A 26010-nucleotide genomic window follows, 5' to 3' on the forward strand; every position below is an offset into this window, starting at 1 on the left:
CACGCTAAAGCTGTCGGGGAAGCTCTGCAGAGAAAATGCAAGCATAAAACGAGCGAAAACGAAAAACGAAACCGAAACCAGAGATGAAATCGCCAATCCTGCATAGTTCCTCTTTAAATTGTGGACATTTGTCAATAGTGACACATGAACACACCTCAAAATAAAGATCTGAGGGTTCAGCGGTGCAGCTGCTAACACCCTCCAGATCTGATGGTACCCATGGCAACAGCCGGCATTCACGGACCAAGTTATTAGTCTCTCCGTAGGCGTAGTCCCGCGTTACTTCATCTGACACAGAGGAGACAGAAAGGAAAAGAGACGTTAGTTCATTGGGATTGATGGATGCAACTGTTAGGCAGCGGCAATGCAGGCGTCATTGGATGCTGCTTGGGTTAAAACCAGCGGCCTAAGTGGGGTCACACTTTTAGGCAGCCGCAGGACAAAAGATGTTGACAACTGTTGTCAACTGACAGCTGTGGTCAGTTGAGGACAACAGCTGTTGACCCAATGTGCTTTACAGGTAGAGTTATCTTACAAAACAGTGTTAAGCTGACAATAAGGCACAAGCCAGGAATAGAGGTTACAATGCTCATAATCTAGAGACAAAATACAGAATAAATTCATAAATAAATAGACAAATACATACATAAAGGGGCTATTTAAAAGCCCAAAATAAGAAAAATACTAAAATCAATAACAAAATAAAAAATATATAAATAAATAAAATAAATTAGGACCAGTATAAGGATAAGAAAAGACAAGGTAATTTACACAGAGCCAAAAGCAAGGGTAAAAAGGTGGGTTTTCAAGCTAGACTTAAGGCTGGAGGGGCTATTCCAAAGTTTGGGGGCAGCAACTGAGAAAGCCCCATCTCCTTTGCTTTTAAAACGAGCATGTGGGACTGTGAGTAGTTGCTGAGAGGATGGCCTGAGCGGCCTTGGGGGAAAGTGAGAAGTTAAAAGCTCTGTGACATAAGAAGGGGCTAATCCATTAAGAGCTCTAAAAGCAGTAAGATTTTAAAAATCAATTCTGTATTTGACAGGAAGCCAATGTAGATTAGCCAGGACATATGTGATGTGCTCCCTTTTCTTAGTTCCTAAAAGTCTAGCTGCAGCATTTTGGACCAGTTTAAAGCTTGGATGTTCGTCTGGGTCAGACCAGAGTATTAGGGAGTTACAGTAATCGAGGCGGGATGTGATAATAGCAGGGATAACAGTTTCAAGATCATTGTGAGATAAAAAAAAAAAAAAGGTTTAAGGTTAGCTATAGTTCTTAGATGATAAAAGCTGCTCTTTACCACACTGCTCACTTGTTTATTAAAATTCAGAGAACAATCGACTAGGACACCAAGATTTTTTACTACGTTGTGCAGATTTGCAGACAGGGGACCTAGTGCACTGACCGAGCTGTTGACGATGCTGCAGGAGCCAAATAAAATTATTTCAGTTTTACTATCGTTGAGTTGGAGAAAATTGCTTGCCATCCAGGATTTGATATCATCTAGGCAGTTTAACAAGTGACTGATTGAGCAGGGATTACCTGGTGTTAATGGCATGCAAAGATGAGTGTCATCTGCATAACAATGGCAGTGGATTTTCTTTTAGGTGACACTTCTTATCAACCCTTTCTATTGTAGTATCTTGATAGTGATCTAAAACACTTACCACACACCTACCAGAGTCAGACACAGGACAGTGAATCTGGAGTCGACTGCCCCTTTTCTAAACTACAACATTTAAGAGGGTTGAGAATGAATAAGGTCTTGCCAAATAAAACAAAGAAAACATTCTTTGCCATAAGGCTTGTCACAGGGCGTCAGGTTGAGAATAAATAAGGCCTAACCAAATCAAATTAAAACAATGAAATGACCATCTGGATTTTCTTCAACTAGGCCACTTAAGTGCAATATCGACATATAATACGTATTTGACTACTTTGCAGGAGCACACAAAAGGCATGTGAATGGCTGATCATGCAGGATGGGCTTTAACTGTGTTAAAAATCTATGGATAAAAACAGGGTAACGGGGACACATCAACAGCAGTTCACAATCAAAACAAAGTACCAACATGATTACAACATGATTACTCAATTATATAGTAAAATCATGATGTCTCTTTACAAACATAATAATAATATTATGCTCACATTGGTTTCCCTAACAGATAGTTAACAACACAATCCTCAAACCAGTCTAATCTAGACAACACAGATTAAGGTCACAGATGTCACAGGTCATCTCGATTTCTCACACCTTGACAAGTGTAGATAAAAGGTATGAAGATGTCCAAAGGAGAGGCTGTCATGTCTCATCACACTTTCTGCTCATGCCCTCCTCTGTGTCTTGCCTTCATATCCACCCCCTATACTTTAACCTAAATTATTTAAAACTGGGATGTTATTCCACATTGTTGTAAGCCATGATTGTTGTAGCTAAATTAGTCAATATAAATCTATGTAAATAATCAATCAACTATGGTGTCTCTTGATATTATTTTGTGGCCTACAAGCCGGGGTGGTAAAATAAGATGTATGATAATGCAGGGTTATTAAACAGGAAGATGATGCAGAATTTTGGGATTTTGAGAGGTTTGTGCAGATATAATATTGTACACACACACACACACACACACACACACACACACACACACACACACACACACACACACACACACACACACACACACACACACACACACACACACACACACACACACACACACACACACACACACACACACACACACACACACACACACACACACAAACCAGGCCTACCCTCTGACTGCAGAGTGTCTCCTAATTTCCCCACACAACCTAATATGCATCCTTAAGATTTCAGGGGGAAATCCTGTCTTCACACAGACTGAGTAAATAAGTCTTGTGGAAATATTTTGAAGCTTTTTTTCACCTGCAGTGCCAGACAAAATGTGTACAAAGTAGCACATTTGAATTAGTCGCATATCTAAGAACTCAAAGCAACCATCACTACTACAAGACTGTTAGGTCCACAGTTACACACTCTCATTTTTAACTTTTGTGTGCAAAAACCACGGACCATACTTTCCACTATTGTAACTACAGGATAGGATATTGCCTGTAATGTTTCTGATGAATTTGAATGACAGAGTGTTTACAAGTAAACATATGTTCAGAAGGTAAAGCAATGTGTTCTGACTTAGCATAAGCGTCTCATACCTGATGTGCACTTTCAAGTTCTAACTGTTCAAAAAAGACTTGGTACCATTTCCCATCAACTTTTCCTATTCACTTGTAGATCACTGTGGTCTACAGAGGTGTGTTGGAAATCAGCATGTCATTCACTAAGATGATTTAAAGCTGTGAACTAATGCCTATCTGTGCCATTGTTACCAGTATGACTCTGTGTGATCATTCTCCCCACAGACAATCTCGTATCTGATCTTCTTGATCTGTGTTTGATAATGAGTTGTAAATGGCCCTGCCACTGACAGCCAATAGTTGTGGAGGAAAGGAGTGGAGGAGAAAAAAAGACAAGACAACCACATTGTTTGATCGTAACACCACAAACATGGCATAGGTCAAGAGAGGAAGGATAAGGGGCTTCATGATATCCTTGTTTCTGTGAATACTCAGCTGTGAATACAAGGGCAGCCGTGGTGTACTGGTTAGCGCTTCGGGCTTGTAACCGAAGGGTTGCCGGTTTGATCCCCGACCAGTCCACCACGGCTGAAGTGCCCTTGAGCAAGGCAAGCAGTTCACTGCTCTGGGTTGTGTGATTCACCTCACCGTGTGTTCACTGTGTGCTGTGTGTTCACTAATTCTGTTAAATTGGGTTAAATGCAGAGAACTGAATTTCCCTCACAGGATCAAAAAAGTATATATTCTACTCTTCTTATACTCTTATTATTCTTATACTTCAGCCAGTATAAATTGAGCTGGTTTCTTGTGTGAATCTGGAGTGTGGCGTGTGAATAAAGCTGCAGTCTTACCAGTTGTCTTGGAGTTTTTTTTTTTTACCACTAATGGTTTTGATGAGGAAGGTTCTAAGAGTCTTAATTCTGCATGCCTTAATTGAGGTTAACCTTTTTTTAAAGGGCCATTCTGCAACTTCAGTTGTCAGGAAAATCTTCCAGACAGTAAGACACAAGAACCACAACACGTAGTAGCGTTTTTATCAACAACTCTGGCCGAGAGGAGGAGAGAGTGCTCAGAAAGGAGGATTCCCCTTTTCTGCAAAACAGTCTCTGGTCTCATTAGCTCAAAGAAGCTCCTTTCTAGTGTATATTCACCCCAAAGCCAATGCGAACACAGCATCTGAAGCAATCAAGAACACTGTGAATAGACTGGAGCTGATTTCACCTGACTCACCCAAATTTATTTTGGGAGATTTTAACCACTGCCCTATTGACAAATCATTGAAAAAATTCCAGCAATATATCACATGTGCCACACGTTTTGACAGAGTTCTTGACAAGTGCTATGGTTCTATTTCAGGGGCCTATAAATCTGTACCCCTTCCTCCTCTTGGAACTGCTGATCATAACTCTATCCTCCTTGTCCCTGAATACACACCAGTTGTGAAGAGAAGAGAGAAAGTGGTTAAATCTGTAAAACAGTGGAATGAGGAAAGCATTGATGAATTAAGGGCATGTTTTGAGTGTACATCTTGGGACATATTTTTGCAACCTGATCTCACCCTGAATGAACAGGTAGACAGTGTCTCATCTTATATATCTTTCTGTGTAGATAATATTATCCCCAAGAAAGAAATCACCATCTTTCCCAATAATAAACCCTGGGTCACTAAAGAACTTAAGTCTATTCTGAACAAGAAGAAACGACTGTTCTACACTGGAACTATGTTGGAGAAGAAACAAGTAAACAGAGAGGTGAAGCAGGCCATCAAAAAAGCTAAAGCAGCTTACAAAAGTAAGATCGAAAAGAAATTCACACAAGGTAATCTCCAGGAAGCCTGGCAGGGTATAAAGACAATGGCAGCAGTCAACACTGTGCGTGACTTCAGACCCGTGTGTGTGGCTGGCAGCAGCGATGAATCCCTCCCCAATGAGCTTAACTCTTTTTACACCAGGTTTGAGAAAGATCATCAGTCTCAGTTGGCGGACATCACCACTAGTTTGACCCCGAGTGACCCTATCATCGTCACAGTTGAGTCTGTGGTGGAGTGTTTGAGAAGGACACAGATCAAGAAAGCTCCTGGTCCAGATCACATCTGTGGTTACACACTGAAATACTGTGCTGAGCAGCTTGGAGGCGTTTTCCAGCAGATATTCCAGAGGTCTCTATCTACTGCCACTGTCCCACAGTCATGGAAACACTCCACAGTTATTCCCATCCCCAAGAAGACCAGCATTAAAGTCCTGAATGACCTACGACCCATTGCCCTCACCTCCCTTGTCATGAAGGCCTTTGAGAGGATTGTGAAAGCTCATATCATCAACGCCACAGCTTCAAAGATGGATCCTCTTCAGTTTGCATATCGTGCGAAAAGAGGGGTGGATGATGCCAAAATCTACATACTGAATACCATTCATGCACATCTAGAAAGCCCAAATTCTTTTGCCCGACTCCTATTTGCAGATTTCTCGTCTGCCTTCAACACCATTCAACCTCACATGCTGGCTAAAAAACTTATCAACTGTTTCAACTTGGATCATCAGCTAATTCTGTGGATCATAGACTTTCTCACACAAAGAACACAGAAGGTGCTGGTCAACAAGAGGTTCTCTGACAGCAGATACACATCCACAGGCTCACCCCAGGGTTGTGTCCTCTCACCACTGCTTTTCATCTTATACACAGATGACTGTAGAAGCCGCCATCCTGATCGTCATCTAGTGAAGTTTGCCGATGACACTGTTCTCCTGTCCCTGTTATCAGGTTCTATCCAAGATCACGGGCCTGTCCTCAGTGAGTTTGTGGAATGGTGTGATAGCTCCTTTTTGGAGCTTAATGTTACAAAAACCAAGGAGATGTTCATTGACTTCAGCAAGCATGGAGGATGCAGGACTGCAACTATAATACATGGGGAACCTGTTGAAGTTGTACAGGAGTACAAATACCTGGGCACCGTCATGGATGACAAACTGCGTTTTGACTCCAACACAGAGGTGATTCTCAAAAAATGTCAACAGCGGCAGTATTTCCTGAGGAAACTATACTCCTTTGGAGTGAGCAGGAAGATTCTCAATATTTTTTACACCTCCTTTATTGAAAGTATACTGACCTTTTCATCAATATGCTGGTTTCACTCTCTATCGATCAAAAACAAGAAACACCTCCAGAGCATTGTGCACACATGCTCTAAAATCATTGGCCACCCTCTTCAGTCTCTGACGTCACTGCATGACAAGGCAACCCTAAGAAAAGCCAACTCCATCTTAGAAGACTCTACCCATGTCTTACACAGAGTTTTTGAATGGCTGCCCTCTGGCAGGCGTCTGCGCTGTCCTCTTGCTAGGACCAACAGGAGGAGGGCTACTTTTACTTTTGAGGCTATTCGCCTTCTGAACTCAAATATGCTCCCAGCCCCCTCCCCCTCTCTCTCCTGGTACTAGGAGACTGGGACCCACACACACACACACTCACACCCCTGTCTGTCCTGTCCTGTTTGTCTTGTCTTTTGTCGTGCGTCTTATGTCACTATGCCTGCATGGAGAAATTGCCCCTCGGGGATAAATAAAGTTTTTTGAATTGAATTGAATTGAATTGAATTTTATTCAAAGCAAAGCATGACCTTGGCCTGAATGTCATCCTGTCTCCCATTTCCTGCTTCCTATCTTTGCAAGTGCACCTGTTTCCTTTGACGCACTCATATGCAGTTGACAATGATATATATATATATATATATATATATATATATATATATAGTTTTTTTTAAGTATATCTTTTTGGCCTTTTATTGTTATAGGACAGTGAAGAGGTAGACAGGAAATAAGTGGGAGAGAGAGATGGGGTCAGATCGGGACATGGCCGCGCTCGAACTCGTACATGGTATGAGTGCTGTAGCCTGCTGCGCCACAGCACCCCCCCAACAATGATAACTTTGACGCACACATATACAGTTGACAATGATAACTTGTGTACATTTCTTTGTCACCAGTCATTTCTTCACTGATTTCTCACTTTTGTTATGGAGCTCCCCTTATGCATGTTCAGAGAATGTTAAGCATTTTGTGTTTCTCACTCGTTCTCGTTTCTCGTGGGATTTCCGGATTCAGACACTGCCTGGAGGGAGCAGAGACAGCCTCCATTCTCCACAAAACAGGTAATTTAACTATCATAATGATTTACTGAATAACTGTGTTATTAAGTTGAAAATGTTACATCGTGTAGTTCCCCTTTAAGCTACACTTCTGTGCATTTTAGTCTTTATTAGACATGATCACAAGAGGAAAGGAAATGTGTGGATGAGAGAGAGATAGAGAGATAGAGAGATAGATAGATAGACACTTTATTGATCCCCAAGAGGAAATTCAAGGAGAGAGAGCGAGAGAGAGAGAGAGAGAGAGAGCGAGAGAGAGAGAGAGAGAGAGGTTTTGGAATATTACCTTAGGCTCAGACCTCAGACCTGCAGCTGCCCCAGTTAAGATTAAGATCTCAGTAAGAAGATTCTGGTAAACTACAGGCTACGCTCCATCAGGTACTACTATCCTATTTCCTATCATAAATGGTCCTTAATGGTCCCTCTAGGCATTATTTGTCCTTCGCCAGAGAAAGTAGCATATGGAGGGAAATCTGTTAGGCAAAGTAGTTTCAAACCTACACCACAAGTAGCCTGGGTTTTCCCATACTGCCTTGCGCGGTGATTTCAATCCCGCTGCTAAGCCAGTCTGGAAACTAACGCCCAAATGTTCGCCTGATGTTGGCGAACCAATCACAGAACATCCGAGAAGTTTCCGTTGCCTTCTTGCGTCTACATTCGACGCCAAAGGATTTACGGCAGCCCTTAGCGTTGCATATGAACGAGTTGGGTGAGCTATGCGTATTTGATAGACATCCGTGGCGCCCAATGAACGGATCTGGGCATTTTTTCAAATACGAGAAAATGAACGTCTGGTTGCCAGACCACGTCTCATTTGAGAAGTGGTAGGCGTTAGCCAGGCTACACCACAAGCAAAATCAAACCGAAAATTTAAAAAAAAAAGTGATTAGCAAGTGCTACAGATAAGGTTGATAAATGTGTGAATGCTAATTCTTTTAGGCTTAGCACAACCCCCAAACAGAAAAAGTTGGGACATTGTGTAAAATGTGAATAAAAACAGAACATAGTAATCGGGCTTGTAACCAAAGGGTTGCTGGCTCGATCCCCGAGCAGTAGGAAAAATATGGGTGGGGGAAGTGGTTGAGCATCGCTGTATCAAGGCAGCTCACTGCTCCGGGTTAGTGTGTGCTTCACCTCACTATATGTTCACTGTGTGACAACATGTTTCAAGAAAAGTTTAGACTGGCGTAATAAAATCCTGAAAAAGTTGTGTAATGATAAAGAAAACAAAAAGAGGAATATTTCACAACTAATTAGAGCAACTAGCAACCCATATACGTATCCTTTCTCCATTGCTCATCTACTGTACTCCCTTTGTCTTGTCTGCACAAATCGAGGGTGTGCAGGGTGCGTGTAGAAATGAACTGGTTGAAGGTGGCTGAGATGGTGATTTGCATCTAACAATCTGTGGTATGCCTTTAATATCTCCTGTGGTGTCTTGGGACTCGCATTGTTTTTGTTGTCTCTGATAGTGTGGGCCCAGGAGAGAGCTGGTGTGGTCTCAGGACCAGGCTGGCGCCTACCCAGTTATTTAGTGAGATCAGGCCCGACCTGAAAACATAACACAGACGGCGGTCGTTTGGGATACAACCTTGTGGCGTTAACTTGTTTTGTTGTCAACAGAGTGGCATACCATAGAGGGAGATGTCATTAGTCAAGACTGTATAAGAAGTGTAATTCTAAAACGGATAGTTCCGGTCCTTGATTGTGATTGGCTGAACAAAATTAAGCAATAAGCCACTTGAGTCCGTGGGTTATACTGTATAATCGAACAGCTAAGATCCGCTTTGCGTCGTGCCTAACAACGCTGTTCGATTATACCGTATAACCCACGGACTCTTGGGGCTTATTGCTTAATTTTGTATTGTATCGGCAGACAGCTGTCGTAGCAGATTTTGAAGATGTGCAAAAGAGTCTCAGGCAGCGTCTTCAGACAGTCAGGATTCTTTCAGAAGGCGATCAGTTATATTGTCCTAATGTTTCCACACCCAGGTCATAAAAAGGTAAATGAAATGTTAAAGTGTATTCCTACACTGCGCCTGTTAGCCACACGACATAAGTCTCCAGTGTTGTGAATAAAGCTCTCTGAGAATTTTGACTGACTGCTGACTCTGCCTGAGACTCTTCGACAAATCCTGAAAGTTTAGTTATCACAGTAACATGGGAAAAAGGTCCTGTGGTTAGACCAATCATCAAACTTTGCCATTCTTTTTGGAAATTGTGCACTCATCTGGGATGAAGAGCAGAGGCCTATCCAACTTATTCTACGTGTACAGGTCGATATTGATATGTATATTGATATGTGCCCATGGGTTAATTGATATGTTTATTTGACGAGGTTATGCTTATTGTTTTTTTTTTTGTTCTTTATTGGTTGCTATGTGTGAGACTACGGTAATTGATATTGTAGGAATAAAATTGTAACTTTTCTGTCCATGTATTCACTTTTATTTTCTTGTAACTTCTGTAAGCATGCCTGGAATCATTGGGGCCTAAGAAAGATAATTTTGTTCTCCTGACTTGTTTTTCACCAAAGTGTCCTTGTGTGCGGTATGCATTTGCCATGTAGACAAGGGCATGATGATTTGCGTCTAACATCTGTGGCACGCATAGAGGCCTCTCTGTGAGTTTGATTCCCTAGAGTTTGATTCCCTAGAGGCACCGAGGCGCCAGGAAAGGCCCTCGGACCTGGGGGACAGCTCCTGAGTTGTGGTTGCATTGGGATACGACCTTGTAGGTCAGGACAACATCTCCTGTGTCGATGCTGCATGCCAATCGTATGGATGTAATCACTTCTGAACTGAATAAGAAGAGAGTCTTTTCTCTGTATTGTGAGACTGCGTTGGGTTGCCCTAGCGCTTAAGTCTCCGGTGCCGTTGATAAAGCTCTCTGAAAGAATCCTGACTGACCGAAGACTCTGCCTGAAAACTCTTTTGACAAATCCTGAAACTTAGTACCACAGTATGCATTTGCCACGTAGGAAAGGGCATGATGATTTGCGTCTAACATCTGTGGCACGCATTTATTTCATTTTTTATTAATTTATCCTTTATTTCACCAGGTGATAACCCATTGAGATAATTAAATCTCTTTTACAAGGGACCCCTGGGGCAACAAGTACACAAGTTACACAGAAACATTGATGACAAGATAGACTTACATAGAAAGAGGACATGAAGACTAGACAGGTCAACAACAAACAGCAACTAAAGCCAGTGACACAACATGCAACACAGATTTACAGTACATGTGAGACAACTTAAAAAATTACATCAAGGGATCATTGAAAACATGTGCACTGTTCAGATTTGGATTTTTTAAGTAATTGTTTCAAATGTCCAAGTGGGATAAAAACAGAAAGCTTCAAACCTTTTTGGAGCAAATTCCAACACGCATAGAGGCCTCCCTGTGAGTTTGTTTCTCTAGAGGTACGATTGGTCAGGACGACATCTCTGTGTTGATTGTACTGCATGCCAATCGTATGGATGTCATCATTTCTGAACTGAATTAAGAAGAGAGTCTTTTCTCTGTATTGGCAGACTGCGTTGGGTTGCCCTAGCGCGTAAGTCTCCGGTGCCGTTAATAAAGCTCTCTGAAAGAATCCTGACTGACTGAGGACTCTGCCTGAAAACTCTTTTGTCAAATCCTGAAACTTAGTACCACAATATTGGTTCAAACCAACTAATTGTTGCATTCTTTGGTTGCCCAAGAAAATGTTGTGCTGTGTATGTCTGTATTGAAGTTGATCTCAACAAAGCTTCATGGTTGGATCAGGACGGATGATTCAACTATTTTGTCAGAAGGCCAAAGCCTCTGGCGTGAGAACCACACTAGTAGTACACTGTAATACCAACTAGCACTGTGGAATAAAACAAATAGCACACTAGAATCCGATCTTAGAAGACGCGTGTATCAAGAGAGATGCTGTTGATCACACAGTTTAATTCACAAGTACTGACAATGAACCTAGTTTTCATTTTAGTTTTATTTAGTTCTAATTATTATTTATTTGTAATAGATTTTATCTTGTGCGTTTTATGTTTTCTTTAATAGAATTTATCTTGTGTGTTTTATGTTTTCTTTTTTTAATTATGATCTTTACTTTTTAAAAGATTATCTGACTATTGTGCTTCTATGCTTTTATTTAATATTAATATTAATGTTTGCTTTTGTTTATGTAATGCACATTGAATCACCTGTGTATAAAATGTGCTATATAAATAAACTTGACTTGACTCTTTTATGCTAGAAGTGAGGTTTCCGTGGCCTCCTATTTTCTGTACCATTATCACATGTCCAATCATAAATCAGGGTTCTCTCCTTTGACGGGTGATTGACATGCTGGCGAGCCAATCAAAGCAGAAAGTCAATTAATCATATTGGTGGAATCATAATGGCTGATGATAATCCTTTCAATCATATGGGGAAATTTGATCAGCTCTGCTTTATGGAAGTGTGGGCCTACAGTCACATGATTGTCACATGCCCACTAGAATCAGGACATAATTAATTAAACGTATACATTGTCATGTCTTGATTGATTCACTCTAACGGTCTCAGCTACAATAATGGTCTCAGTCTCATCAATCTTTTCTACATTAAGCAGAGTCAGATTTATTAGGTTTAACAGGGGTTAATAATCAATCATTATATTTCCAAGAGCATGCCATGCAAGTCAAGTCAAGTCAAGTCAAGTTTATTTATATAGCACATTTCATACACAGAGGTCATTCAATGTGCTTTACATAAACAAAAAACAAACAGTAATAGCAGATAAAAGCATAGATAGCCAAAGAGTAATAATAATGCAGAAAGCTTTATGATTTCCTTCGACCCATTTCAGTTCCTTCATTGCTTCTGAAAAGTGAGCTTACGCCGTTTTCCTACTGTCCTACTGTTTCCTACGGTATCGGACTATGTCTGATGTGTGTGTGAAGAGTGATGCACTGGGCAAGTCTCTACAGGTGAGCGCATGAAGGAGAGGGTAACGAGTTTCTACTGCAGAGTGGTACATGGGCATTTTCAATGGAAATTTACCACGCAATGTCGACTTCTGTTATCTGAACACTTGACACTCTGTGCCATTAATAATGCATGTAAAATGTAAACCCCCCTGGCTCTCCAGAGAATCAGATATCAGATAGCACCAGTGTTATGACCTAGGGGTAGAGGCCACAACAAAAGAGGGAGTCGAGAGGTGGGATTTTAAAATAAACTAAAATATGGATTTGTCATGGCCTAGGCAACCAGACAATGAGGGAGAATGGAGGCGTGATAGGTTTTAACAATAATTTGAGTTTGTTGTCTAAACCACGAAGAAATAATACATCGACAAAATCGGACTAATGTAGATTCTGTAGGTAGCGATCAGTCTTCAGTAGTGAAGTGCAGACATGTGTAGTGTGTTGGTAATGTACTGTGTGCGTGTTGCTTATTGTTACATCAAACAAATTGATATAAATAAGTTACATCTGAAAACACAAAACCACCAGCAACAATTAATTAACAAACTATCGGAGGCTACTCATGATCAAAATCCTAGACCTACCGCGCCCGACAATTAAATTGTGTTACCAAACATACACTATTTAACACACCACTAATCTCACCTCTCGCCCCTCCCACCAAAACAGGAATGATCTTGGCTCAATAACTACATAAGCAACGTAAACAATCACTAGAGCTTCTCACATGATGCGTTCATTTATTAAAAAAAAAAAGGCAGCTTCGGAAAATCAACAAACAAACTACCAAAAAACGACCGATTATAACTAGCTTGATGAGCCCCCACATTGTCATAGCCTTGGGAACCAGACAATGAGGGTGGACGGAGGTGTGACACGTTTTAACAATAATTTGGGTTTATTGTCTAAACCACGAAGAAATAATACATTGACAAAACCGGACTAACGTAGGTAGGTAGCGAGCAGTCTTCAGTAGTGAAGCGTCTACGTGTGTAGTGTGTCGGTAATGCATTGTGTGCGTGTTGCGTGTTACATCAAACCAAATATAAACTAAAGCATAAAGGAGCAGCAGGCGCAACCGGCGTCGGGCCTACAAGCCAACAAGAGAGCGAGTGCTGGAACCAGAAGGATAATAAAGGCCGCAAACTAGGCGACCCCGCTCACCTCATCAGACCTAATTGGGAGACACAGAGACAGTCATAGGAAAGGCCTCGCTGCCGTCACAGGATTTATCCACTCCTCATACATCACAGTTGCTGCTCTACTACTACTACTACTACTACTACTACTACTACTACTTGGGGCAGCCGTGGCCTACTGGTTAGGGCTTCGGGCTTGTAACCGGAGGGTTGCCAGTTTGATCCCCGACCAGTTCACAGCTGAAGTGCCCTTGAGCAAGGCACCTAACCCCTCACTGCTCCCCGAGCGCCGCTGGTTGGGCAGGCAGCTCACTGCTCTGGGTTAGTGTGTGATTCACCTCACTGTGTGTTCACTGTGTGCTGTGTGTGTTCACTAATTTGGTTAAATTGGGTTAAATGCAGAGAAACAAATTTCCCTCACGGGATCAAAAAAGTATATATTCTATTCTATTCTATTTACTACTACTACTATTGCCACTACTACTACTAATAATAATAACTTATTTTATAGCCTTTCAAGATACCCATGGTCGCTTAACAACAAAATAGACTTTTAACTCTACATCCTGACCAGTTACCACCTGGCCCCTCGCCCCATCAAGCATCCTGATAATAGGAATCCTCAACGTCGTCATGTTATCACTATCAGTTGGCCCTGTTAACGAGGATTTTTTTTTTTCTCCTAAGGGTAGTCACAGCTGGCAGTGCCCTCGGCTCGACCTCTAGAAGGTTTACATCCCTGGTGGCCCCTCTCGGACCTGTAATGGAAAAGGCACTGTAGCAATTTGTAATATGTAAAGGGCAAAAGACACCAGTGCAGCAAGTCTTCAACAGCAGTGCAGTAAGTTATTTTACTGTCTAGTAAGTCGCTTCAACAGTCTAGACCAGTCGCCATTTCTATATGTGTGGCAAACCATTTATTTCTCAGTAAATGCCTCAAAACGGCGACAAAATAAGACATTCAGGAAGTCACTCTTCTTCCCTGCAGGCTTGTCATTACAGAACAGATGTCATCTACGGTTGAGTGAGTAACCTCTTGACTTTACTGTGGGAAAGAGTCTGGTTTTCATCTCACCAGAAGACTTCACTCCACACTGTGACTACACACTGTGAGTCCTGTTGGGACTGTGGGAGGAAGTCATGCCACTCTAGTATTAATTCATATTTAGCTAAAAGCCAAAAGGAAAGACGTGACATTTTAAGAGAAGTCTTGATGCAACTTGATGACATTACTGAACTTTGAACCACAGGAAAGGGGCATACAATGAACATACAAACATACTATTACATACATATTCCATAAAAATAATGTGCACCATCAATCTGACTAGGCAGGTGGTCCATTAGGTTTCATACAACAAAAGCCTGTTTTTTGTATGTGAACTAGGTTAGTAGGGTATATCTTGCCTTTGGCTCTTACATAAACTCTTTGCTATGTTGTGCCCATGCATAATTGAATGTCTTAAGATAGATAGATAGATAGATACTTTATTGATCCCCAAGGGAAAATTGAAAAGTGCTTCCACATGAGAACTAAGGGCCATTACGCCATACTATTATTGACCACGAAAGGAAAAAAACATGGGTAAGACTTCTTAATGAGAGCCCTTGAGAACAAATCAATGACCCCCCCCCCCCACACACACACACACACAGTCACACCCCAACCCTGTCACTCACTCACACACACACACACACACACATTTTCTCTCCCTCACTGAGATCCCCCTTTCTCACCGACAGTACTCAGACAATGGAGAGGGAGTCATGCGACAGCGCTTTTCAGAGAGTGCAAAACAAGACCATATAACTTCTTTCTAATCGTGTTTTTTCTAATAATCGGTTTCAAAACGAAGATCCGACTGGAATCATGTTCCGATTTCTAGTCAACGTGAACTTTTGTGGAGATTCTATGAAACAAATTAAGATGACCGTTGTGAATAGAAGATTCCCGATGGACAAAGAACAAACAATGATCTTGTCTCACAAAGACTTTCGGAAATTTGTATTGGCTTGTCAATCTGTGAATAAAAGTATTTATTTCCCCTTTAGCGGCTTTTCCTCTCATTGAAATATTGATTTCTCTCGATGTGTTCCAGACTACATTAAGTCTAGATGTGGAAGACAACAACAACTGAAAGAATGTCTGAGGATTCGTCTCTGTATGAATTTAAGAGATATGAACCTTTTTGACTTCACAAGAGTGAAGACACATCTTTACACATAAGGATCTACCCATCTATTTTCAAACATTGAAACACAAGATGTGGAGATGGAAAAGTCAGTTTTCTATTTTTTCTTGTGAAGGCATGGAAATGGCTCTCTTGGGGAAATAAACTTCTTTGAAAACGTATCTCTTTCTCTGAAGTGATTTTTGACCCATTAGAACACACAACACTTAAAAAGGGATTACCAGTAAGGTGAAAAAGAGTCAGTAAGGTCAAAAGAGTAAATATACTTATATTTATACTGATGTTATTCTACTGACATTATTCTCTTTCTACTCTCTGCACCCCAGTAAAGTCTCTCTGTGATCCAGTGAAAAAAAAAAAAAGAAAAAAAAACCTCGACCTTGCACCTGCTAAAATAACGAACCAGCAGAGCCAAGTTCTAGACAAAGAGCCAGTGAGCAGAGCAAACTCTTGACCCGACGGCTCACAGTTAAAAGTTCTTGGTTCTGGCAGCATTAGTGCTGACCAACAAAAGATAAGACGACGACCAACAAACCTTTCAAAAGATGTAAGCGCCATCTGTGGGTTTCCAAGTGCTGTCTCAGCACCTCAGTAGGGTATACATATTGGTGTGTGACTAACGTTTTTCAATGCGATCCAGGGATATGCTGTTGAAGATTTATTGGTGAAAATAAACCACTGGTCACCAACTAGCCACTGGTAACCAATCCAAATATAACACCTATGGGTACATATAGATCTAATCATTCTGTAATCAAGATATTTGCGCTTGCGAGAGAGAGAGAGAGAGAGAGAGAGAGAAAGTGTGTGTGTGTGTGTGTGTGTGTGTGTGTGTGTGTGTGTGTGTGTGTGTGTGTGTGTGTGTGTGTGTGTGTGCGTGCGTGTGTGCGTGTGTGTGTACCTCCATTCTCCAAGTCCTGTATGGGCCACAGCACCGTGTAGGCTATCTGCTGGGGGGCATAGAAGAAGGGTGCCATACAGCACGTGGGCTGGTTGGAGTGCTGCACCCGAGAGCCAAACTCATCCATGATGTACCACACTGGCACCTTCTCCTCCGCAGACTACAAAGCCAGGGGGAAAAAACACCAATAAAACAACAACAGCAGCATGTTATAGCACTTCATCTCGACACCAAAAACATTTTACAATGAAGGAGGCTGTGCAATTGATCGAATTTTAATTCTGATCTCGATTTCAGCTCCTAACGATCACAAAAACAATGCGATTGAGATTTTTTTTTTATTTCATATGGTTTAGAAATAATATTTCGGAAATAGATAGAATATCAACCCATACAGTGCACTGATTCATGCTCTAGCCCTGTAACTGTATGAACACACCGCCGGCGACTTGAGCTTCCAAGATCCAAGATTGGTCGCTGCTGGCAGCTGAGAGAAGCCGGCTTCCATTGAAAATGAATGACTTCCGGAATCTTTGGAAGCTCAAGTCGGCGGTGGTGTGAACGAACAGTAAGCCCCACACTCTCAAACAAGCCCACAGACCTGCATTCTCAAGCAAAGGGCATTTTTTCCCAGGTCATCAGTGAATATGGTCTCAATCTAGGAAATTCAATCCAGATTTTCTGAATATGCAATACATCACAGTAAACACAATGCAACGCATCTGCAATACATACTGCTGTGAATAAGTAAAACAAAACATCATAATCATCAAAATCATCAAAAAAAAGACAAAAAAAAAAACAAATCATAAATGATTTAGCCTACTGAACTATTCTTGTTTTCCTTATTTTCTTTATTAAAGCCTATTAATGTTGGGGTTTTTTTCGGCTGTGGAAATAACAGACAAGGCTAACTGCATCAAGAGCAGAGGAGTGTGAAGGCCACTGCTGCTGCTGCATGCTGACACATGATCTCAGGTTGTTGCTCTGTATCGCTTCCTTATCAAAACTGACGTGGGAGAATGTAGCCTCCCTTCTTCCCACACCACCACATGCAATTCCAGTTTATTTGCCTAATACTGTAGGTCAATGGCTTTGTTTTCTGCTATTTCTCCAAACAATTGTGTTTCTTTTTAAACATATTTGTCATTGTTTTATGAACTAGGCACAATGTAACAACGCATTTTGAAAGAAAGTGAGCATCTGGCGGTGAGCATGCCAGTTTCTACCAATGAGAACATGTCCTTGGTGCATTTTCTTGTTTTGGATTCTTTGTTGAATAAGAATAGAGCTGACGACGACTTAATCTGGGGCACATTCCAATAAACAAAATCAACACAATTCAAGTCTTTCATTCATTCATTAAGGAACTAGATGTACCGCAGAGGTATAAATATGGCCGCCACTCAATCCTGTACATTCTCTCCGCTACCATGTACCAAACCACACACTTAAAACCCTCTACAGTCACTGATTTTTCAGCAGCTTTCAAGCTTGCCGCTAAATCACAACAAAACTTTGCAGACATTGCAGAGACTGAACAGCATGCAGAATCAGAGGGTCTGGTGTCTGCTGGTCCAGGGTTATGGCCAGCTCATTTCAGTGATAGTGACAAGGCAGCTATTGTCAGAAAATTAGCTTTTACAGATGAACAACAAATGGCCAAAGATTCAGATGGAAATACATCAAGGCAGCGAAAAAATGAAAAGGGGTTGGTTGATTTACAGGGAAAGTGCAAACGCCCTTTACTGCATTCCTTGCAATTTTTTTTCTTTTGGCTTAAAAAGCCTTCTGAAAGCGCACTCAGTAATGAACATGAGTACAAAACGTGTTTGTAAAGTGGCTTCGGATGTATGACAAATTTCCAAGCCACGAAAACAACAAGGCACACAGGAATTGTTATTGCAAATGGAACAACTGGCAGCGTTCTGTTATGGCTGCTAAAGGAATAGTCCACCATTTGCAAAGACAAATGTGGTCTGAAATGGAAAGAAATGTAGCTATCTCGGAGAGACTTCTTGATGTTACGCGGCACTTGTCATCAAGAAATGTACCTTTCAAAGGTAAAACAAAAAAGTTAGGTGATGTCCACAATGGAAATTACTTGGGCACACTAGAACTAGTATCCCACTATGACACACTCTTGAAAGACCACCTAGACAAAGTGAAAAACTCAACTAAACAAACTAGAGTCACTCAGTATCTGTCCTCAGACATCCAAAATGAGTCACAAATTCCCACAAATTGAAGTATGTGGGAAAAGTGTCCTGAAAGTAATTTTCAAAAAAAGGAAGGATGATAACTATAATAGCATTATTTGTGATGCCACACCAGACATTTCACACACAGAGCAAAATGTTGTGCTCATCTTAACATTCCTAAGGTAAAGGATGGTAACTAGGTTTCACTATATATGTATGTTATAGTAAATGGTTAATACAATGGGGGGCTATCTCCACATTCCTAAGGCCAGGATGGCAACTAGAGTTCATTATATAATATGTAAGCTATAGTAAATGGTTAATACAATGAGAAACATATAAAATTTATCCCACACTCATTGGGTATGTCCATTACAATGTGAATAATGAATGGGAGATCACAGAGAGGTTTGTTGAATTAAAAATATTTTGCAAAAAAAAACAGGGAGTGAAATAGCAGGGATGATGCAGGTTGTGCTTGAGAAACTAGGTATTGGTAATTGCAGGGGACAAGGCTATGACAATGGTGCAAACATCTCTGGGAAAGTTAGGTAGAACAAGCCCAAATATTAAACAACAACAGTCTGACCACATTTTCACCTTGTGATTCCCACACGTTAAATCTGACTGGGGTAAAGGCAGCAGAATCAAGTGAAGCATCAGCTTTTTGTGGCTTCATCAATTGTCTTTACAAATTTGTAAGTGCCAGTCCAGAGAGATGGGCCAAATAAAAAGAAAGTATACCGGCTGCTCTCTCCACAGCTTGTCTGACACTCGCTGGAGTACAAGAATTAATGCTGTTAAACCGGTAGCAAAACACCAACCTAGTGTCATCGAGGCCCTTAGTTTCACACTCAGCAAATGCAGTCTTACAAAAACGCTAGAGCTGAAGCTATTGGTCTGAGGAAGTACTTTATGTAATTTCATGCCATAGTTCTTCTGACTATTTGGTTAAAAGTATTGCAGTGCATTGATTGCAGAAATGTGATAATCCAGTCAGGGAAAATGTCTCTTGAGGTTGAGGCAGCTAATGTAAATTCACAGTGATATTGCTGCTGAGTGTCAACCACTCATAAGCAAGTACTGTATTCAATTTAGTACCTCAATTCAATTTACAAAATGTACTGTAACTCCAGAGCATTTTTTTGGAGAAGTTTGTACTGCCATTAGGATATTTTGCACCCCCTCCCAGTCACTGTTGCTGGTGGGGAAAGAGCATTCAGCAAACTAGGGCTGTCAATTTTGAGGAAAATCAAATTCGAACGGATATCAAATATCAAGCAATGTATTCGAATATATCCGATTAAATAGCCCCCCCCCCGTTAGCCTAGAAGTGACCCGGGCATGTCCTTTCGCCGCTACAAAACGCTATTTTTATACCTATATAGTGTAGGAATAAAATTGTAACTTTCATGTATTCTTCTTATTATATTCATGTATTCTCTTCTATTTCATGTAACTTCTATAAGCGTGCCTGAAACCATCAGGGCCTAGGAATATGATGTTGGTCTGCACATTTCATTCCCTTGTCTTGTTTTTCCCAAAATGTCCTTGTGGGTGGTATGCATTTGCCACGTAGTAGGCATGATATGATGAATTGTGTTCAACCTCTGTGGCATACCATTTCACCAAGGCGCCAGGAAGAGTCCCCGGCTGGTACAGACGTGACCTAGGGGGGCAACTCCTGAGCTCTATACTGTATCTGTCAGGTTTGGGAGAGATGATAATTAAAACCTATCCTCTCATCTAACAAAGTGACAGGTGTGACGTAATGAATGAAAGAGGCGGGACTTCCGGTGAGGGCGGGACTTCCGGTGTGTAGTCTTTGATGAGTGAGGCCTGTGTTTGTAGTCCTTTGATCTTGTTTGAATGAGGGTTATGATATTCTTTGAAGATGAAAGGGTTAGGGTTATGACATGGTCTGATCTTTAATGGCTGAGGGTTATGACATTTGTAGTTGTGTCATGTTTGAAGATGAATGAACATTTGTAGTTGTGTCATGTTTGAAGATGAATGACCATTTGTAGTTGTGTCAGGTTTGAAGATGAATGACCATTTGTAAGAGTTGGATTTTGTGCGACCTGCCCTATGAACTGTGGGTCAAGCGGTATGATGTTGAGTGGCGTGTTTCAATTAAGTGTTTTAATTGAAGTGGGTGAAGGGAGGTGTCCCCTCTGGGCGTGCGTGTGTGTGTGGGTGTGTGTGTGTGGGGTGGGTGTGACATGTGTTTCTAGATGTAGCTGCCTGTGCATAAAAGAGGTTTTAGAATAGGGAGTCAAGGATGAATGAATACAAGTTTGCACGGTTGAACTTTTACCAGCCTACCAATCTAGCTAAAAACTCAAAATGTATTTTTCCTACCAAAGATCTGCGTTGATGTTGGAGATGACAAATGACACTATTGTCAATTAAACTGTAGGATGAATGAATAAAAGTCTGCTCGTAAGTGAAGTTAGGTTGGTCATCCTGTCTGAGCTACGTCATGACTACAGGGGGGGGGGCCTCTGTGTGTGTGTGTGTGTGTGTGTGTGTGAGAGAGATAGAGAGAGAGAGAGAGAGAGAGAGGGGGGACAGGGAAAGGGAGAAAGGGGTGGAGTATGGTATGTATAGTATGTGTGTTTATGAATGCAGATTGGGAAGGAGGAACTTGTTGTAGGAGTGAAAGGGAGCTATTGATAAACCTAATTATCAAGCCAATGATCTATAGGCTGGTCGCTGGAATTCATTTAACACCCATATCATTAGTTAGTTAAAACGGGGCTTTACAACCAGAGACACTCCTTTTCAAGATTGGGATCATTAGTTTTGCAGATTTATTGTTTTAATAAATAATGAGTGAGAGTGAGGGTTATACAAAATTAGTAAGTGAATTATAACAACAAAAGACTCACCAAATCCAAGTAAATTGAGGGTTTGTCAGAGAAATGTATGTTTGATGGCATCAAAGGTCTTATAGAAATCAAGACAAAGGATAAGATCCTGAGACTGTGCTGGATCAGCTATATATTACTGTTATATAGATTAGTGTTTCTAATATGATATCCTCAGTTAAGGAATGAGTGAAAATTAAAAAAATATATAAAAAAATACATTATAATATATTCCCCAACAAAATGAACATAGAATTTTACAGTTATATCAGTTGCTGTTGTACCAGAATCAAAAGTATTCAACTTGGGAGCAAAACATCAGCACAGATTTGCACAACTATAAGGACACTATTAGCTTCCCTAACAAAATGGCCCACGGGATTTACTTCATTGTACAGTAGTATGTACATCGCTTACACATACATTAAATATCTTTCAGTTAACAAAATTGTTGCTTACCATGTGTGTCTAATGAGGGAATTGTTTCAAGGAAATTGATTAAGTTTATTGATGTGTTATACAGGCTGAGACATGTATAGGCCTACTGGGGATGGACATCCATATGTACAGCACTTAGTATTGTAACATTTATGTTAAAGCAGCGCTATGCAAGTTTTTACCTGACTATAACAGCTCCAAAGCCCTTTTGATGGTAAACAAAGTTAGAATAGAGAATATTCCCTCAGGCAGAAAACCAGCCTTGCAGTTGGGCTGATGGCGAGCTGGAGACATGTCGAGAGAATCGTAAAACATTGAAAAGTATTTAGCCTACTGCGGCTAGGTAAAATATTTTTTTAAAACGAGGTAAAAAACTAGGTAAAAAGTTTTTTCGGGACAAAATACTCTAAATTACACCGGATGCCTTTAACGGAAAAAGATTTTGAGATTAAAGACTACAGATTAAAGTCTTGAAGCCAAAATATCTCCTGTACCTCTCGGGCCTGCAGCGCACAGAGAGGAGTCTGTCACTACGGCTGCTTTGCTGGGCAACCACAGTATCATGTAGTGGGTGGCCCCTGTTTTCTGATTATTGCAGTATTCTTGCAAAGGCTCACGGAAACACAATGAAATGGCGACACCGAGACTTCCCATATGATAATTTCCTTTCCTGGTTCAGTACTTAGCCGCGCTTACATGAGAACTAGCATGATTGTCCCTGGATAAATTCACAGTAAACACACTTACATTATGTGATTCCATTAGGTAAATGTAATGCTCAACGAGGATGACTATTTTTATTCAAAATAGACACCTAGCGGCGTAAACTCAACAAACAGGTCTAAACACCGGGCATCAGGTGAACCCTAGTCAGCAACAACAATAAAAGGCAATATAGCATTGCGAGGAAGAGGAGGAGGAAGAGTGGTGGTGAGAGGGGAAGCCTGTAGAGGAGGAGGAATAGATAATGGTAGGCGCATGTGAAGAAAGACAAGGACCGAATGTATTTATCAGACGGGATGTGAGCAACATTGTGAAGACTGGGTCAAGCCAAGTGACATATGTCTGCGTTTATGTAGGGTCTGTGAAAGGATATCTAGGCTTTTTCTATCATTATTGTTTGACCTTTGTGTATTTTTGTTTGACCCAAATATTTCACTGTTCTTTTTATAAATGATGTAAATGCTCTCCTTTGAATATACAGAGCAAAATGAATTTGGAGATGGATTGATGTATTTGGTGTACTTGGCAGTGTGGAGAGAAAAAAAACAAATCTGCAATGTACAGGTTGGGTCTTATGGGACATGTTAGGTCTATATATTCATGCACTCTAAATTACCCTACGTGAAAAACAGACACAGAGATGGGAAATGGATATAAGGTTAGAATGGCACAAGATGGTAGGCAAATCTTGGTGATCAGGTTCAATACAGAGGAAACCGAAGCAAGACAAAAATACAAATAATCCACAATCCAATGAGGCAAACAGAAAGGACAGACTTGACTCGGCAGGACAGGGCGGAAACACTCTGTAGACACACTCTTAAAGCAACAGTAAAGAGTTTTTGTACTTTAAAATAATGTTTCCAAAACCATTTCAGTGGTTCATCAACTCGTAACAGGGTGAACGGCACTTCAGCATTCACTGAGCGGCCCTCTAGCGACTATATCCACTATGTAAATTTACCAGATTGGGTAGCAGACCTGTAGTTCGATGGAATGAGCTTAAGAAACTACAAATTTGGCTGGCTTCGATACTTTCATAAAATCATGCAACATACGTGTGTGACAGAGGAAAAGTGCTTGCGTTGTTTTAGAAAATTGGTCAGAAAAGACACAGAAACAAGACCGTGTTTAAATAGTGAGGGTGATTGAGTACCTTAGAACAGGGGTACAATCACTAATCAGTAATCACTTTGATTTTGTGTCTATACTTTTACACACATTTAAAGGGGAAGAGATGGTTAAATCCCATGGAGGAAGATGCGTGACGACTGTCATAAGATTATATTAGATTAGATTAGATTCAATTTTATTGTCACTGCGCCGAGTACACATACAGACACAATGGCCACGTTTACATGATGTTTTTAATTCCGAATTAGTTTATTCAGAATTAAATAGATCGGAATTAAAATATTCTCCTTCGAGTTTACATGGAAATAATAATTCCGAATTGGCGTTTACATGGAACATACGTTAATTACGCTTTATTGTGTTCTGCTGAACGTCTGGGGGTCGGGAAGGGTTCCGATTGGACAGGCGGCGCATGAACGTAGCCTAATAAGGTCTACCGGAAGAAAACAAACTTTAGCTGGCTAGCAACTTTTTTGTCATCTCGGGTTAACGTTACAGCATGGACAATAACATAATGAAAACGGGTTTCACAGTAACTCTGATAATAGGCCTACTATTTAGCCAGCAGCTCGAGAATATTGTCAAGCTTCACGTTTGCTAGCTGAGGAGGAGAAGACTGTCGGAGAAGGGGGGAAGAAGACGGAGCCGAATTAACCATGAAACGAGCATGCGCTTCTTCTTCCTCCTTGTACGAGCATGCGCCAAACAAACGGAATAAACTTTTAATCGGAATAAAGGTTTACATGATCAAGGAGGGGAGTTAATTCCGCTTTAACATCGGAATAAACCAACCACTTAAATCGGAATTAAGTTTAATTCGGAATAATCATTTTCAAGCGGAATAAGCGTTTACATGGTCTCTTTTAAAGCGGAATTAACTTTTATTCCGATTTAACTTGGTTTTATTCGGAATTAAAGCTCTCATGTAAACGCAGCAAGTGACATGCAGTCTGCGCCTAAACAGAAGTGCAAAAAAGTGTAATGTGATATACACCGTATAGAGAGGCGGTGCATAAACAGTATAAGATAGCGCCGTATAGACAATATTATAGTTGAGAAGGTGGAATGTTTACAGTAGCCTAATATACATTAACTTTAAACATGTGCAGTGTAGCATAAAACAAGAGAATGGCTTCTTTATTATTTACCATTTCAATGAAGATGTTGATGTTAGTTTAGATAGATTCCCTTGAGTCAAGGGCCTTGTGCTAATAATTTCATTCCATATACACTATACTCTGATCTTTCTTTGGTAGACAACTGACCATGTTTCAACCCTGACTTAATGGACTTGTTCAAACGAGACTATCCAAACTATCTGTAGAAAATCAGATTGTGATTACAGTAAACTGGGTGGCCAACGGGATATTCCAGCACCATGAGGTTATTGGAAAGTGTACAATCCTCTATTAAAGGTTGCACATTGAAAAAGAGTATTAAGGACCTTAAAGCTGGATAGGTTTCTAATCTAAGCGAGAGATGTAAACAAAGATGTTGTCTTTTTAAAATGTTAAGAAAGGACTAACACAATAATAAACAATAATGTCAATGCAATATCAATGACCAATAGCCTAATGAGAGGAAACAAACAATCAGAGATGAAGCTACCGTATAAAGAGAATACATGTGCTGACAGAAGAGCTTAGACAAGAAGAAAAGTTAGAAATACCAACTTGATGAGTTTTATTTCAATTTGACTAAAGGTGACTTTATCAGGTCCAAGTTCAGATGGTTAGAGGAGAGTGAGAAAACGTTGACTTCCCTTACTATGTAACCAAGTATACTACCCTTCATTGAACTTCTACATGTGTCACAGGCTCAGCATTTTACAAAAATCTGTAGGCTACTCCAAGTTTAAACCCCTGTAGTTGCAACATATTCGCTGGAAAAATCAGAAAAAGCACCCGACAAGGTTTTTCAAAGCCATACAATTATTGATCAAAAATCTATGTTCTTGTCTTCACATCCATCCATCCATCATATGATCTGATATTAGCCCTTGGACCTGTTACACACTAATGTACTCTATGCATGTTTTGAGTCACAGTCCAGTCCGGGATTCCGAGGAACCTGGGTTATGTTTCCTGTTCCTTGTCATGCAGTGTTCGTCATGTGTATAGGCCCCCTCTGTCCACTCCATGTTTTGTTCTGTTACCGCACTTCCTGGCTTTCTGTTGATTGAGT

At 40.7% G+C, this 26010-nt stretch overlaps 1 protein-coding gene across 1 annotated transcript in view; it reads right to left on the minus strand.

The window, feature by feature from the left end:
• The window catches only part of ttll12 (tubulin tyrosine ligase-like family, member 12), a 59070-nt gene that overhangs the window by 15622 nt on the left and 17438 nt on the right, over positions 1–26010 (minus strand). Inside the window, exons 4-5 of the mRNA XM_062518606.1 lie at positions 16461–16620; positions 155–288 (exon numbers count right to left, since the gene is read on the minus strand). Coding sequence (XP_062374590.1) covers positions 155–288; positions 16461–16620 — 294 coding nt within the window. The remainder of the gene's footprint in view (positions 1–154; positions 289–16460; positions 16621–26010) is intronic.

This window comes from Sardina pilchardus, chromosome 17 (genome assembly GCF_963854185.1).
Source record: "Sardina pilchardus chromosome 17, fSarPil1.1, whole genome shotgun sequence".
Classification (NCBI taxonomy): Eukaryota; Metazoa; Chordata; class Actinopteri; order Clupeiformes; family Clupeidae; genus Sardina; species Sardina pilchardus.